This window comes from Leuresthes tenuis, unplaced genomic scaffold (assembly GCF_036924035.1).
Source record: "Leuresthes tenuis unplaced genomic scaffold, fLeuTen1.0.hap1 SCAF_10, whole genome shotgun sequence".
Classification (NCBI taxonomy): Eukaryota; Metazoa; Chordata; class Actinopteri; order Atheriniformes; family Atherinopsidae; genus Leuresthes; species Leuresthes tenuis.
Window position 1 is genome coordinate 13,833,309 of NW_027325364.1, and position 13,584 is coordinate 13,846,892.

Sequence of the window (13,584 nt, forward strand, 5' to 3'; positions counted from 1 at the left end):
ATGGAGGTGTAGTGATTACTGTTGCTACACTCTCCCCTGGGACGGATGACAACAACCAGATAATTAATTATTATCAACACACACACACGCACACACCACAACAACCTCATGCATCCATGTGGAACTGAATTACATGTGGCTCTTGCAGACAACGGTCAAGAACACTATAGGGACTCACACCTCGAGTGATAGTGTTTGTTCTTGTGAGTTGGGTTACCTGTTTGCATTCTTCTATCATCCAGTGTTGTCCTGTTGGAGCTAAATGAAGAGCAGAGAGGCTGGAAGGAAATTCAAGAGATAATGAAGGAACTTGTCTGGTTGAACTTGGAAACTGTAAAGTAGCTGCTCGGATTAACCTTACTGCTTAAGTACAACACAAGCTGTGTGTTCTGTCACACAGCAAGAATCAACATCACCCAGATCCAGATCAGTCATTCCTACGAACAGATTACTAACTGGGTCCAACACCATTGTTATAATAGGCACGTCCACAACACTCCAGTGGCTGCACATGATGGAAGTGTCATCATCAAAGGGTGTGTGCATTGCTCTCTTCAGATGAATGTAGTCGCAGCAATTTACTGAGACACGGTTCTGCATACCTCATTGAAAACATGTTATAAATGTGACCCAAAAAAGAATACAAAGGAAGCATCGCATCAACAGTTAAACTAAACATCAAAGCTGTGACTCAGAGTTTAATGAAAAATTACCAGGAAAAAAAGATTAAAATGACCAATATGACATAGACTAATTTGTTGAGTTGCAAAAGGAGACCACAGACACATAAAAACTCCTGAGACATACAATAATCAAGAAGGTCTTCAAAATGAAATAAAAACAACCATAAAGAAACACAAAACGATTACAAAGAAACACAAAGTGGCTACAAATATATCAAAAATCCATCTCCCACAATCCATCCGTGCTGATTTTAGGTAACTGGGACAGCCACATGGGTCCCAGGTTTCTGTGAAAAGAAAAAAACTGATATGGTAACACACGTTCTTCTCACACCAGTCGGCGCACCTCCCCAGGATTTAACTATTTACTGCAGAATCATACATAACCACACCCTTGTCGATTGATTGGCCAGAAGTTTTCCCCGGCACCGCCCTCAGCCCAGCGCATCCGCCCTTCCAGCGCTCCGCAGCCTGTTGCTGCCAAACCAGCTGGCAGTCTAAATTGATAATCTGACCGATTACTGTACCTAACACTCTAACCTTCAAACTCAGATCATGTGTCTTTTTTAAGTGTTTCGCTTTGCTGTGAAGAGATCTCGGCCTTAAACCACTATGTCGACTGTGGCCAAACTTTCTGGAGCTTTTCACCGTGGAGGAGCGCACCTTCCACCTCACAGCTTGTGACTCTTAAATCTTTGTTTTGGAGACACTTCAGTCAGTTTGACTTGATGCATCATGCCAAACTGCAGCAGCAGATGACGTAGAAGTTTTGAGTTCGTTGATGAGCTGGTGAAGCCTCAGGGGAAAGTTGTTCACCGCGCTCCTCCGTCAGGTCTCCTTACCTGATTCCCTCCCAGTCGGGTACAGAAGCTGCGCGGCGGCCAGGATGGGCTCCATGTGGACACCGGGAGCCGCGGCTGCCTGGAAAGCCACGATTTTCCTCCTCAGCATGATCTCAGCTGTTGTAGCCAAAAGACACGTCGTTTATTGGAACTCTACTAACACAAGGTGAGAAAACTCTGTGAGTAATGAGACTGCTGTGTGGGCTCCTTCCCCCTGCAGGTTAAAGGAAGGCTCGGAGTTAAGGGTCAAACTGGTTCAATCTGTGGCCTTTGCGCAGAACCAACATAGCCGGTCTGAACTTGCCTTGCCTTACTATTGCACAACAACCTGAACGCCTTCAAAATGAGTCAGACTTTGGTTTGTTTAAAGAATCTCAGCTATGCGGTAGATCACGTCCTTGTGTTTTAATTAAAGAGGGGTGCAGAGCAAGTATGATTACTTAAAGGCTGCTCTAACCCAAAAGCTATCAGACTGGTATTTATCTTAAATAAAGTAGCTCTGTGGATACAGTTGGACCCTGGGTTCATTTTGAGACACAGTTTCCTGCTTGCACCTTCTTCCTGCAGCCAGTTATCTTAATCATAATGACCACACTCCAGCTCTGCTTTTCACCAGTCTGTTGTCTTTTGTGTTGTAGTTAGTCATTATGCTGGTTATAGAAAGCCAGAAGTCAGGGGTTTTCTCAAGCGTTTGTTGTGATTAATGCCCTTGATGGCATTCTCATGGCACAGGTGTGCATTAAAGTCTTAAGCACTTATGTGCATAAGTGAATATATGTAGTTGAGTAATGGGGAGGTGTGTGTTTGTTAGTGTGTGTAATGGGTTGATTGGGGGCATTAGCAAGGCAGAGTGAGGCTCACCTGCTGATCCAGGTGTTCCAGTCTGGTTAATTGAAGGGTTGAGGTGGGAAACCTGCAGAGGCAGGCCAGGCCCAAAACACATCCACCACTGTCTCTTTCCTGCTTACTTAGAGACCAAAAGCTCTGATTCCCCAAACACTCTTTCAGGTGACCTTTTTGCTGAATACTTGGTGGACACGAAGACCTTTTTGTCCGTGCTTTGTCTTGTATTTTACATTTGTTGATGACTAGATATAACGTCTGGGACTATTAATATCCCCCAAAGGCTCCTTTGTCAGCTATACAGGGCTCCTCTTGTACTGGAGCCGGCCAGGTTTTATATCCTGTGTGTCCAGGCAAGCAAAACCCAGTCCAACACGGTGAGGGTTAGGCAGCACCGTGTTGTTCCTCAGAGACTCAGGGATGAATGGTCACAGCTTGTGCAGGGCCACACAGTCTGCTGCAACTCCACACAATCACAACGCCATCAGCATCACGGTGGAGGGTAACCCACTGTGGCAGAGAATCACTCTCATCAGCAACACAACCCAATCACAAAGCTATCAGTGGAGCAGAGATGTCCAGAATCTCAGGGACTCGCTCTCCTCTCCTCTTTTCTCACTCTTCATTACCTCCCTACTTACACCCTGCTCTCCATTTAATTATTTTTTTTTGTCTGTACTCTCCCCACTCCTCCCTCTCCGCCTTTATCTCTCACAAATCCCTCCTGCCCAGTGATGGATATTGGCAGTGTGATTAGTTGAGCTTGAGTCAATTTCCCATACCATATTTTCTGTTAGCTGCCTGTCGGCCAAACAGGTTGTTCTGAGGCCTGCAAATGCAGCCAGGCAGAGGAAAAAGGAGCACTGGGACAGGGGAGTCTTGCTTTTGTTGGCTTAACGCAGCACTGCAGGGCCCAAACCTGCATCACATCCTTTCTACAGATAGAACCCTTCTTTCTTTCTCTTTTTTTGTCTATTTTGGAGTAATGGTTTACAGTTTAGCTATGTATATACAGACAAAACTCCCTTCCTGAGGCTGTATATTAACAAATCACACACACAAACCTCTCACTTTTGACTAATCTTACAGAAAAGCTTCAACCAGCTTTGCAGTTTTCCTTCCCTTCCCCATTTCGCATGGCCTTGTAGCATTTTTAAGCTACAGCCTCAAACTTTACTATTTGGATTTCACAGCTCTCATCTGTAATGTTGATATTGAAATAGCCCCTATAAGGCCACTGTACTCCATTTGGTCAACACTAATCTGCAGAGTGACCGGGGGGAGTGTGTGCTCTATACAGCGTGTGCAGCTATACAACCTTATTTCCCTTAGGAGTTGATAAAATAACACAACAGGATGAATATTGACACAGAAGGGAGCAGTTTGGGATTTACATTCACCACGTTAGCAAAAGCGGGACTTAAAATGCATACTAAAATTCTTTCATATCTGCTGTGTGTGTAACAATAAGCAAGTGTTTGCTAACACTACAGCTTTTTAAGCGGATATGTCAATGCTGTATTGGCACAATGTTGTTGATTTGGCCTTGTGCTTGTTTTCTCTTCAACTGTCTTTGTAAATATCACTGATAAACCCCTAGGTCATGATACAGGCTCAGGTCGTGTAATTGTAGCTTTTTAGCAAACAGTCTCTTTTTAGTATGGATGACAGGAGACGGTCCCTGGCCATCACCTCTCCTACGACGTCTAGATTTATGGTTTTAATGAAGCGGAGGCAGTGAAGTGAAGACTGAAGGGTCTCGTTGCTCTGTTCTTCGCTGACTAATATGCTTGTAACAAAGGCTCAGTGAAACACTTTAACAGGCAGACATTTAGCACTCTCCAGACTGAAAAATGGAGCTTTGAAATGAAAGTGATAGACTGACTGCAGGGTCAGCTCTGAATGTTGTGGAATCAGATACCCTGGCCTCTTACTTTGTGGGGCTCAAGTGATCGCGCTCTTTTATGATTTTTTTTATGAACAGACTTTACGATCGCTCTCGATTTTATAACTGTGTCTCCTTCAGAGCAATAGTTCCTTATTAGATGAGAAATTATTTTGTACTTCCTGGAGCAGTTAAAGGTCAGTAAAATTATATAACCACAGTACTCAGAGCTTTTGTGGGTGTGCGCTGACAATTTAGCTGATCTCTCTCTTGAGCAGGAAGCTCAAGCTATTTTATTGGCGTATCCAGGCCCTTCTTGTGCGCTATGGTGTGCTTTTAAACCTGTTGGCCCAAACACTGTGGCCAGCCTATTTGCTGATGCAGCTGTGTCTGCTTTCTCGGCTTCATTCATCCTCATAAAGCCACACAGGAATCTGTCAAGGAGTTTACTCAAAGCACCAAAACTTTACGCATTGAATTACTTTTGCAAGATATGGCTTGAAAGATGCTTTTTTCCCCATCTGTATATGAGCCACTCGCTCATCAGTAACAAGAATAAATGTCACCCATGCCTGGGCCTGAAATCAGCTTCTCCATTTCCTTGTGCTCAGACTTCTTGGCTCTTACCTGTACTGTTGGCTCCCCCTCTTACCTACGAAGGGAGGGGGGGGCAAACTTGTTGCAACAGTTCCTCTGGATTCAAGCTTAAGTTCTTTGTTTCACACTATTTTGATTCCTCTTTTCCAAATTTCTCTTTCTTCTCCTGAATAGTTTCAGATGATCTTAAAAGTGAAACGTTTTAACTTTTGCCGTCTTGATGAGTATAAAATAACCCTCTTTTTCTCGTCCGTTTCCTCGCTTAAGCGCACTTTGCAAGTTTGAACACAGACCTTAAAGCATTCAAAAAAACTACAAACCCCTCTGAACTCTCTCTGTCATTGTGCCTCTATCTCTCACCCCCTCTGAGAAACGCTGAGGATGAGCTCCAAGCCAGTGAAGCATGTTTAAACGGCGCGTGAGGAGATGAATATTTGTATTGGTTTTCTGTATCTTTATTGAAAGCAACCCTCATAAGTCTCCCGTGTAATCTCTGCTCTGTTTATGCATCATTTCCCTCTGTGTGCACTCATGAATGATCTAGTTTAAATACCAAAGTAAATCACATTCTGCATACCACACCTTCACGCACACACTCAGATGTGTACGTGTGCACGCAGCAGACACACCTGCACCATACAGTAAAGTGAAAGCAGACAGTGTTTGTAATTATGTCTTCCTGGGGGAGATGATTGCACTTTCAGGTCAGTTTCTTTTCTTTTTTTTCATTCAATTTCTTCATCCAGCAGTCTGTCTGTGTCCATCCCTTCTCCATATTGTGTGTGTGTGTGTGTGTGTGTGCATGCAAATGAAGGTATTTCTCATACTGTCTGCTATCTCTCCTCTCTGTCTGTCTGTACTAATCTCCATCTTCCCCTGGTAAATGATTAACATTGAGAACCTGGCTGAACTATAATCAACAAACCCACAGTGAGGTAATTACCACTTTATTCCCTGTCCTGCTAACAAAGCAATTTCTCTCTCCCCTCCTTCTCTCTTCATCTGTCATGTAGCTGTATCAGTGTCTTTCTGTCTTTTACTGTGTCTCTCTATTGTCTCACTGGATGCCGTCTCGCGGTCTGTGTGGATTCAGAGATGCAATTGCGAGTGCAGTTGTGTGCCTTATCAGTCTTTGTAAGCGTGCTTTGTATGTTTGTTTGTGGTTTGAGTGTATTATCAGTGAACTAGTTAACTTTGTGTACACTTGAGCTTTTTCATCACTGTCACTAAACAATGCAGGGCAGTGATTTTAGTGATTTGTAAGCCTGAGAATTGGCATTTGGTGCCATTGTTGTCGGCTGAGGTTCGTTTCAGTGGAACAATAGCTCTGTCAGAGGTGTGTGTATGTGTGCTTTTGGAGCTGTCCTGCTAGTTTGCGTAAAAGGGAGGTGTTTGTTTCCTTGACAAGAGATGGAGTGTGATAGATTTCAGTTCTGGAAAAACAAAGCCCATAAACGTATCAGCCCTGTAAAAACACTTAAGTCATGAATTCATTAGTGTTTTATTTATTTTTCTTAACAAGATTTCAAACTTCTCTCACAGCCAGCAGTGAAAGTGGCTTCAACTGGAAAAAATCCGACTTTTCCGGCCAGTGGCATGCGGCTGTGGGAACGTTTACCAACCGCTGTGCCGGTCCCTTGTCTAAATGGGTCATTGTTTGGTTTCCACTCGTTAGTTGATTTTAGGTGTGACTGAAGTGTTCAAGGGAAACAGCAGATTGTTGCCCCTGGATGCCTGTTTTTTTCTTTTTCTTTTTTAGAGGCGGGTCATGCAGAGAGAATATCGCGCCACAGTTTCTTTACAGAAACATTTATTTACTAGTATCTGTTACGTCCTTCACTTTTCATGCATGCATCTGTGTGAAACCAGAAATCCTCCATTTTGCTGTTTAGTGATATAGTATACCTCAGAATGAAACCGGCTTCATTGTTGCACAAAAAAAAATTATCTTTGCAATTGAAGCGAAGGCTGAGATACCCGCGCACAGGAAGACTCGGGCACACTGTGTTGAAAAGGATTTTCGGGCAGAGGCCTAGCAGTGAGGACGTCTGTATTAAAATGGATCAGATAGTCACAGTGCAGCTTGGAGGTGTCGGAGCAGACATGGTGCACAAGCATGAAAGGACGACCGCTCTCTCCTCCTGGTCAGGATATTTAGTCAATCGATACCAATTTAACACCCAGATATTATCGCCGCCTTCTCGCATTATCACCAGACTGCATATGGACCCATCTCTTTTCCCAATTTCTCTTCCCATGCTGCCCTGTTTCTCTGTGTGCACACATACATCAATATTAGGCTGCATTAAGCTATAATAAGTTGCTTTGTATGAATGTCTCCGAGGGAGGTGGGGCAGCTGTGGAATGAAATAAGTTTCAGTGATGTCTGCAGCTCAGTTGGCACAGAGCAGCCTGACTTTGGCACAAAATGGCTGCTGTGCCGTGTGCGTGTGAAGAGGGTGGTTATGGTGGTTAAGGGCTGTTGGTGAGCACTGAGTGGGAGCGCGTTCATTCATTCATAGCTCACAATGAGCTGTCATTGTTGCTGGTGTCAGACAAACTGTGTAGTCCTTTGATGCACAAAGCAGCAATTAAATTAGTGGGGGAAGAATTTTGTAAACACAAAATGTGGGAAACGCTCTCAATTTAAGCCTGACCAAAACAATATGTTGGTTGTTTAACCAATACGTGCATTGTAGAATTTCTCACGCACGTGTGCAGGGAGAAACGGGCAGACACACACAAGTACATATAACCTCGTACTCTTTTCACTCAGCTCAGAAATCCTACCGAGAAGCAGTCTGGGAATTCCCAGAGACAGAAATTGAATTAGTATTGACCCAGGCAGAGCAAAAGGCTGTAGCAGGAGCCCGGATTATTGTACAAGACAAGCTCTTCACTGCCAGAAGGACACTGAGACATGTTTGCCATCATACCTCCTGTGTTGAAAGGGGCTTAAGGGCAATCGCTCAAAAGGTTTTTCTTTTGTGTATTTGCTCACTCTAAAACGGCTTCTCGAAACACATTTCCCATAAAGTGTCCCCTTGTTTTGTTTGCCGCGATCTCTATGAATTTAGGACCAATATTGTGTCGCAATTTACTTGTTTTGGTTCCTGAATGAGTGTTAGTGACTGCAGAGCTTAAACAGCCATGCCTCATGTACAGCAGATAAATCATCTTTGTTGATCTTCTTTTTGGTACAGAACGTTTGGTGGTTTTGGCAAATTTCTCAGCAAACCCCCGCTGTTGTTATCATGAGCCTTCTCATGGTGCTGCGGTAGTCTTGTGGCAAGTCAGCAGCTTAGAATTCACAAATTTGGAGACGCAGCGCTGAAGCGTTATCTCGAAAATGGTGCAGCGTGTCACTGGATTAAAGTAAAGACCCAATAAATCTGTATAGCAGGCTTAACTGCTTCTTCTTTTTTTTTCCTTTTTCTTCCAAGTGTCTTTAAAAATGGCAAATCAGTGCTTTCAAGTGTTAAGTTATTGAGATTATGAAAACGTAAATGCGTCTGATGTAGTTATGATAATAGTATAATGTGATCGTACCACAGAAAGGCGTAATGAGGAATAAAAAAATTATCTTGTTTTGAATAAAAATTAATTCTGTTCCAGACCTGCACTCCCTAAAGGAAATGGAAAAATTCTTAAGCAATTAAAAACCTGCACAGAGGCTGTTTGCTTTGACCTGCAAAGCTCAACGCTTTTTATCTATTGATTAGATTTGACTAATTATGTCCTCTGTTGTCCATAAATCTGTTTGTCTTGTAGCAAGGTGTCATGTTTTGAACACATTGTAGTACATTGTGACTTGACTGAGATGTGTGTGTATCCAGAGGAGCGGTCGATCAACTTTATTGGCTACTAAACTTGCTAGAAAATATAGCTCCTTTACACTTTATCTGGAAACAGCAAAGAGACTAAAGGTAATAAAAAGGAAAACACATTAAAAGTGGTGAGAATGTGTTTTTTTTTTTTTATTAGCTGGATACTCTTGTCTTTTACTTTTCAGGAGCAACACTTCATACATTTTTTTTTTCAATTATTACTGCAGTTATTATTTTTATTATTATTCTAATGAACAGTTCCTTATTCCTGCGCTTTGGGACAAATGTTGCACTAAATAGATATTAGATTTTTTTTCGTATTATTTTTTCTTTTTTAAGGCAATTTTCCATGGTGAAATAAAAACTAATATTATTTTGGCATTGCCTCCCAGAAGTATGGAAGCGTAGCATACTTTTGCCTCTGTTTCTTTGTTTTTTTTGTGGGGGGGTTTGCACACACACCACACATGAACATATACACATCCTCTATGCCTCATTTTTTTGTCCCCGTCAACCCCTAGAGATAGTAAAAAACATTAGACCTGCAGTGGAGGGAGTGAGGGATGCAGAATGTGTTAAGGAGAGGATGGTGGGGAGAGAGTCAACAGATTTCAACTCCCAAAACAGCTCAGGAAGGCCCTCGGGGATGGAGGGATGAGGAGGGGGTGTGGGGGGAGGGGGAGGAAGAAAGGATGTCTATGGGTATTACTATCACTGTCAAAAAGAGGCGTGAGGAGCGAACCCTTCCTCCACCCCTTCTACACACACACACACGAACATGGTGACGCAGGCGTTGTATACAGGTGTCGTAGAGAGACGCGGCGTACATACAACCAATGGTACAATCACCCGGTCTGCACGTCGCTGCTCGAACTCGGGAAAGAGCCTGAGGAGGAATCGCAATCCATTTAGAACTGACGCTGCTTTCTGGTTTGTTGCAGCAGAGCGTCTGTACCTGAGTGGGGGAAAGAAAAAAAAAAAGGACAAAATGTGGGAACATGTGCTCATTTAAAAATGCCGACGCTCAGATTCTTTGATACTAACTGGAGGTGGATGTTTGGAAGCATATTTAGATGTGTTACTTTTGTAGCTGTAACCAGTACCATGTTTTTTTGTGTGTGTGTGTGTGTGTGTGTGTGTGTGCGTGTGCGTTCAATAAAGCCAAGTTTAATCCCTGTCTCCCGGTACTCTGACTGCTATTTTTCTCTCTGTTTCTCTGTTCTCTGTTTTCTTTCATTATATTTTTTCTCCTAAAAAATGTTGCACTCAACACTTAAGCCCCTATTGTGCACTATATGTTTACATATGCAAACATATGTTCCACCCCTGCAGGCAGAGTGAGTGTGAAGTGAAACATTGTGCATACTGTACAAGCAGCAAGTTTTTTTTTTTTTCTACATCCTCGTGGAAACTGCCCGTTTTAGATTGATTGTTCATTGTCACTTCCATCAGTATATTTGTTTAAATTTGTCACAAACGATCAGGTTTATGTAATCTACAGTCTTAAAACCTCTTGAGCGGTGGTTGTATTTTGTGCTGAAAGGAAGAGGAGAAATAGCCTTGTCCCAAATCTCCATAGCCGTGGCCTTGTAGCAGGAGAACTCATGAATCTCATTGCTCCCCTATTCAGCTGCAAATAGAGTTCTTGTAAACAGTGCATCTCTCAAAACACTGGAGCAGACACTCCATGTTTATGATTGTGGATTAATATGTGTGTTTTCCTAAAATACACTCAATGGCAAATGCCTAGTCATGAAAGTCTCAAAGTCCCTTACTCACCACATTTTTTAAAAACTTTCTCTCAGAACAGAATATTGGTCAGAGAAGTATTGTTCTTCACCAAAGCTACAAAGTTAATGGATGTTTGTGGTATCTGCATAGTTTGCATCTGATTAACAGTAACTATTAATCATGTTACTATTAAGAAAAAGACTTGCTCACAGTCACACATACCTTACTGCCTGTGGGTTAATCTTGTAATTTTGGGGTCATTGTGGTTCATTACTTAAAGCACCGACCAGTCATCTTTAATCCCAAATTAATCAGTTAATCCTGTCTGCACCTCTCCTCATGACCCTCGCCACTTCCTTCCTTTCTAACCAACCCCCCTCCTCTTTGCTCTTATTGTGTCTGAACCTTTCATCCGTGTTGTGGAACTCTGGCCTGAAATGTCCTTTCTAAGAAAGTCAGGGTCTTCAAGGTCGACCGTGTCATCCAGTTCTATCAACACAAGTGTCATAAAGATTTATCTTAAGTCACAAAATTAAAGTAATGTATTGGTGCTGAAAATGCTATGCAGAGTTTTTTAATAGCAAAGAATAAAAATTCTAACTCTAGCCAAATGCACTCTGCTTGCTGGGGGAAAAAATCTGTAATATTGTTTCTTGGCTCTTTTGATTGACCCTCTACTGTATGTTCATGAGGGTGGAGTGGGGCAGGTGGGGTAGGGCGGGTGGAGTGGAGTGGGGCGGGCGGGTGGCTGTGCGTGACTAGAACAGGACAAAGCTGGATGCCTTGAGGAGGAATAAAGTGGACCTTCCATACCCCCGACACACGGAGTGATATGAATCTCAACCGATGTGACGGAGAAAGATGGAAAGCCAGAGAGAAGCATGGATCGGCTACGAGGGCGGGAGAGGGAAGGGGGCAGTTTAGACTCCTGGGATTCTAAAGCAGTGACCGTGAAAGTGCTTAGATAAACAGAGAGAAAGACGGAGGGAGGGAGGGACTGAGGGCAGAATGGGTAAAAAAAAAAAAAAAAAAAAAAAAAAAAAAAAGAAAGTGGTGGAAAAAGCAGTGAAGGGAGGAGAGGATGGGAAGGTGTAGGCACGCTGAGTGTGGAAGGATATGGGACCTGTGGAAGATGGGGTGAAAGACAGCACAAGGGAGTGAAACCAAGAATAGAAGTTTTTAAATAAGTTGACCAAGAGTCAGAAGGACTGAAAGCCGCCTGCTTATTCTAGTTACTCCTCAACTCTTCTGCCTCTCCAATGTATCTCTCTAGCTTCTCCTTTCCTTTCCTTCCTTCTATTTAAATTATTCAGGCCAGTTGGATGTATTAGAGCAGGTTTCCTTGACATGTCTTAACTGTGTGTGTGCGTGCGTGCACACGTGCGCGCGTGTGTGTGTGTGTGACTGACAAACCGAAAGGTAGATTCGGCCCAACAACTAGCCATTCCACCACTAACAACCACATCGTCATCAGACACTAGTAAAGTGAGAGGGAATGTATACGTGGGATAAACGGTCTGCTGCCTATCCGGCACTGACCTTCACATCATAGACAACAAGACAAAAAAACGCGTGCACGAATGAGAAAGAAACTACATCAAAAGTGTGACCCAGTTTGTCAATGATGGATTCTCAAAGCTAAGTCTGATTTATTGGCTGAGTGTATGTGCTTTGCGAGTGTCCTTTCCACTGTAGTGACTGTATCTGATTAAATATGTCTTGCATGTCCAAGGGGTTACTCGCATGTTCTCCTTAACCCACTTACACAGGTGGGCTAAAAGACCTCAGCCGAAGCTATTCATGGTTAAATTCAGTCAGATTAAAGAGAGTGCAGGGCATGCATGAGCTGCCAGGATGCACTCCAGAAGGGGGAGAAAAAAAAAATCAAAAGTACAAAGGGCGTTTATCATACAATATGAAAATTGTTACATTCTTTTTCTTCTAATGCGCTTTGGCTTTGATATTTATTAGCATTCCTACAAAGATGGGTTTTGGTTGATTGAGAGCTAATTTGTAGTACTGATGTCCATAATGTGCCCAAAAATAGAACCTTTCATGAGTTTTCAAAGCATCCGTCACCTTTCATTGCTCAATATTTGGTTCTAAATTTGTCAGGTTTTCAAAGCTGAGTTTAATGTGGACATTACATTTGGAGAGCAGGAAAGGATCAATAGCTAGAGGAGAAAGTTACTGTTTTATGTTTCTGTTACCAAGGATATACACAATATGAATTTGTATACATGTACTGATATGGGTATCAGTTTTTCCTGATGTTTAATTCCTGTGAAGTCGACTGACGGGGCTGCACTCATGTGCTGGAACAATCATCATACATTTACGCTGTGTGAACCTTTCGGTTGTGACGCTTACTGTTCCTGTTGTTCTCGGAGTGTTTAGATGCAGAAAAAGCCCTCAGAAAACGCAGGAAACGTCTGGTTTAGGCACCAAAGCTCCTTAATTAGAGTTAGAAAGAGATGATTGTTTTTCCTTTTATTTGAAAACTTTGGATATTTGTAAAGATTTCTTTTGAATTTTGTTTTATCTGTGTTCATCAAATGTTGTCTATGTTTGTGCTTTTAGTAGAGGATTTCTTTTTTTATCCTCATTTATATGCTGTTGTTTATCAGTGTGCACCAGCATGCTTATGCAGTTACCCATTTTAATATGAATATTTACCATCAACCTGCCAGAGACTCGAGATGAATATGACCCACGTCAAGCATAAATGTAAACTCCCAATATTTTACTCTAGTGACTGAAACCAGAGAATGTTTTGCATTTGTGCTTATATGAAAACACTTGGACGATGGAAAAATGATTAATTATGTTTCTGTTGATCACACAATTGTCCCTGTTTTTAAACATCGGGTTACTACCACTATTATGGTTAATTTTTTTCAAATAACTTTTTCTTTAATGGGAGTTATGCTGGTGGATTGCAACTCTATGTGACAAGCACTTCATATAATTGCTGCTTACTACAAAGTTATTATTAATTATTCTAAACTCCTGGAGGCATTCTCGTACATATATGTTCGACGAACGATATTGACGCAGTGGATTTGCTGAGTTACTAGTTTGCAGCAATGCTCTTTGATGGATTTTCTAGATGGATTGAATCATCGCTTTTCGAAGCCACCTATCATAGTCGTAACCTCCTCCCTTCATCTCGTAAG

At 42.3% G+C, this 13,584-nt stretch overlaps 1 protein-coding gene across 1 annotated transcript in view; it reads left to right on the forward strand.

Moving 5' to 3' along the window:
• The first annotated feature begins 1,146 nt into the window (after positions 1 to 1,146).
• Positions 1,147 to 13,584, forward strand: part of efna4 (ephrin A4) — a 30,993-nt gene continuing 18,555 nt past the window's right edge. Inside the window, exon 1 of the mRNA XM_072394236.1 lies at positions 1,147 to 1,691. Within this exon, the coding sequence (XP_072250337.1) occupies positions 1,570 to 1,691 (122 nt within the window). The 5' untranslated portion in view covers positions 1,147 to 1,569. The remainder of the gene's footprint in view (positions 1,692 to 13,584) is intronic.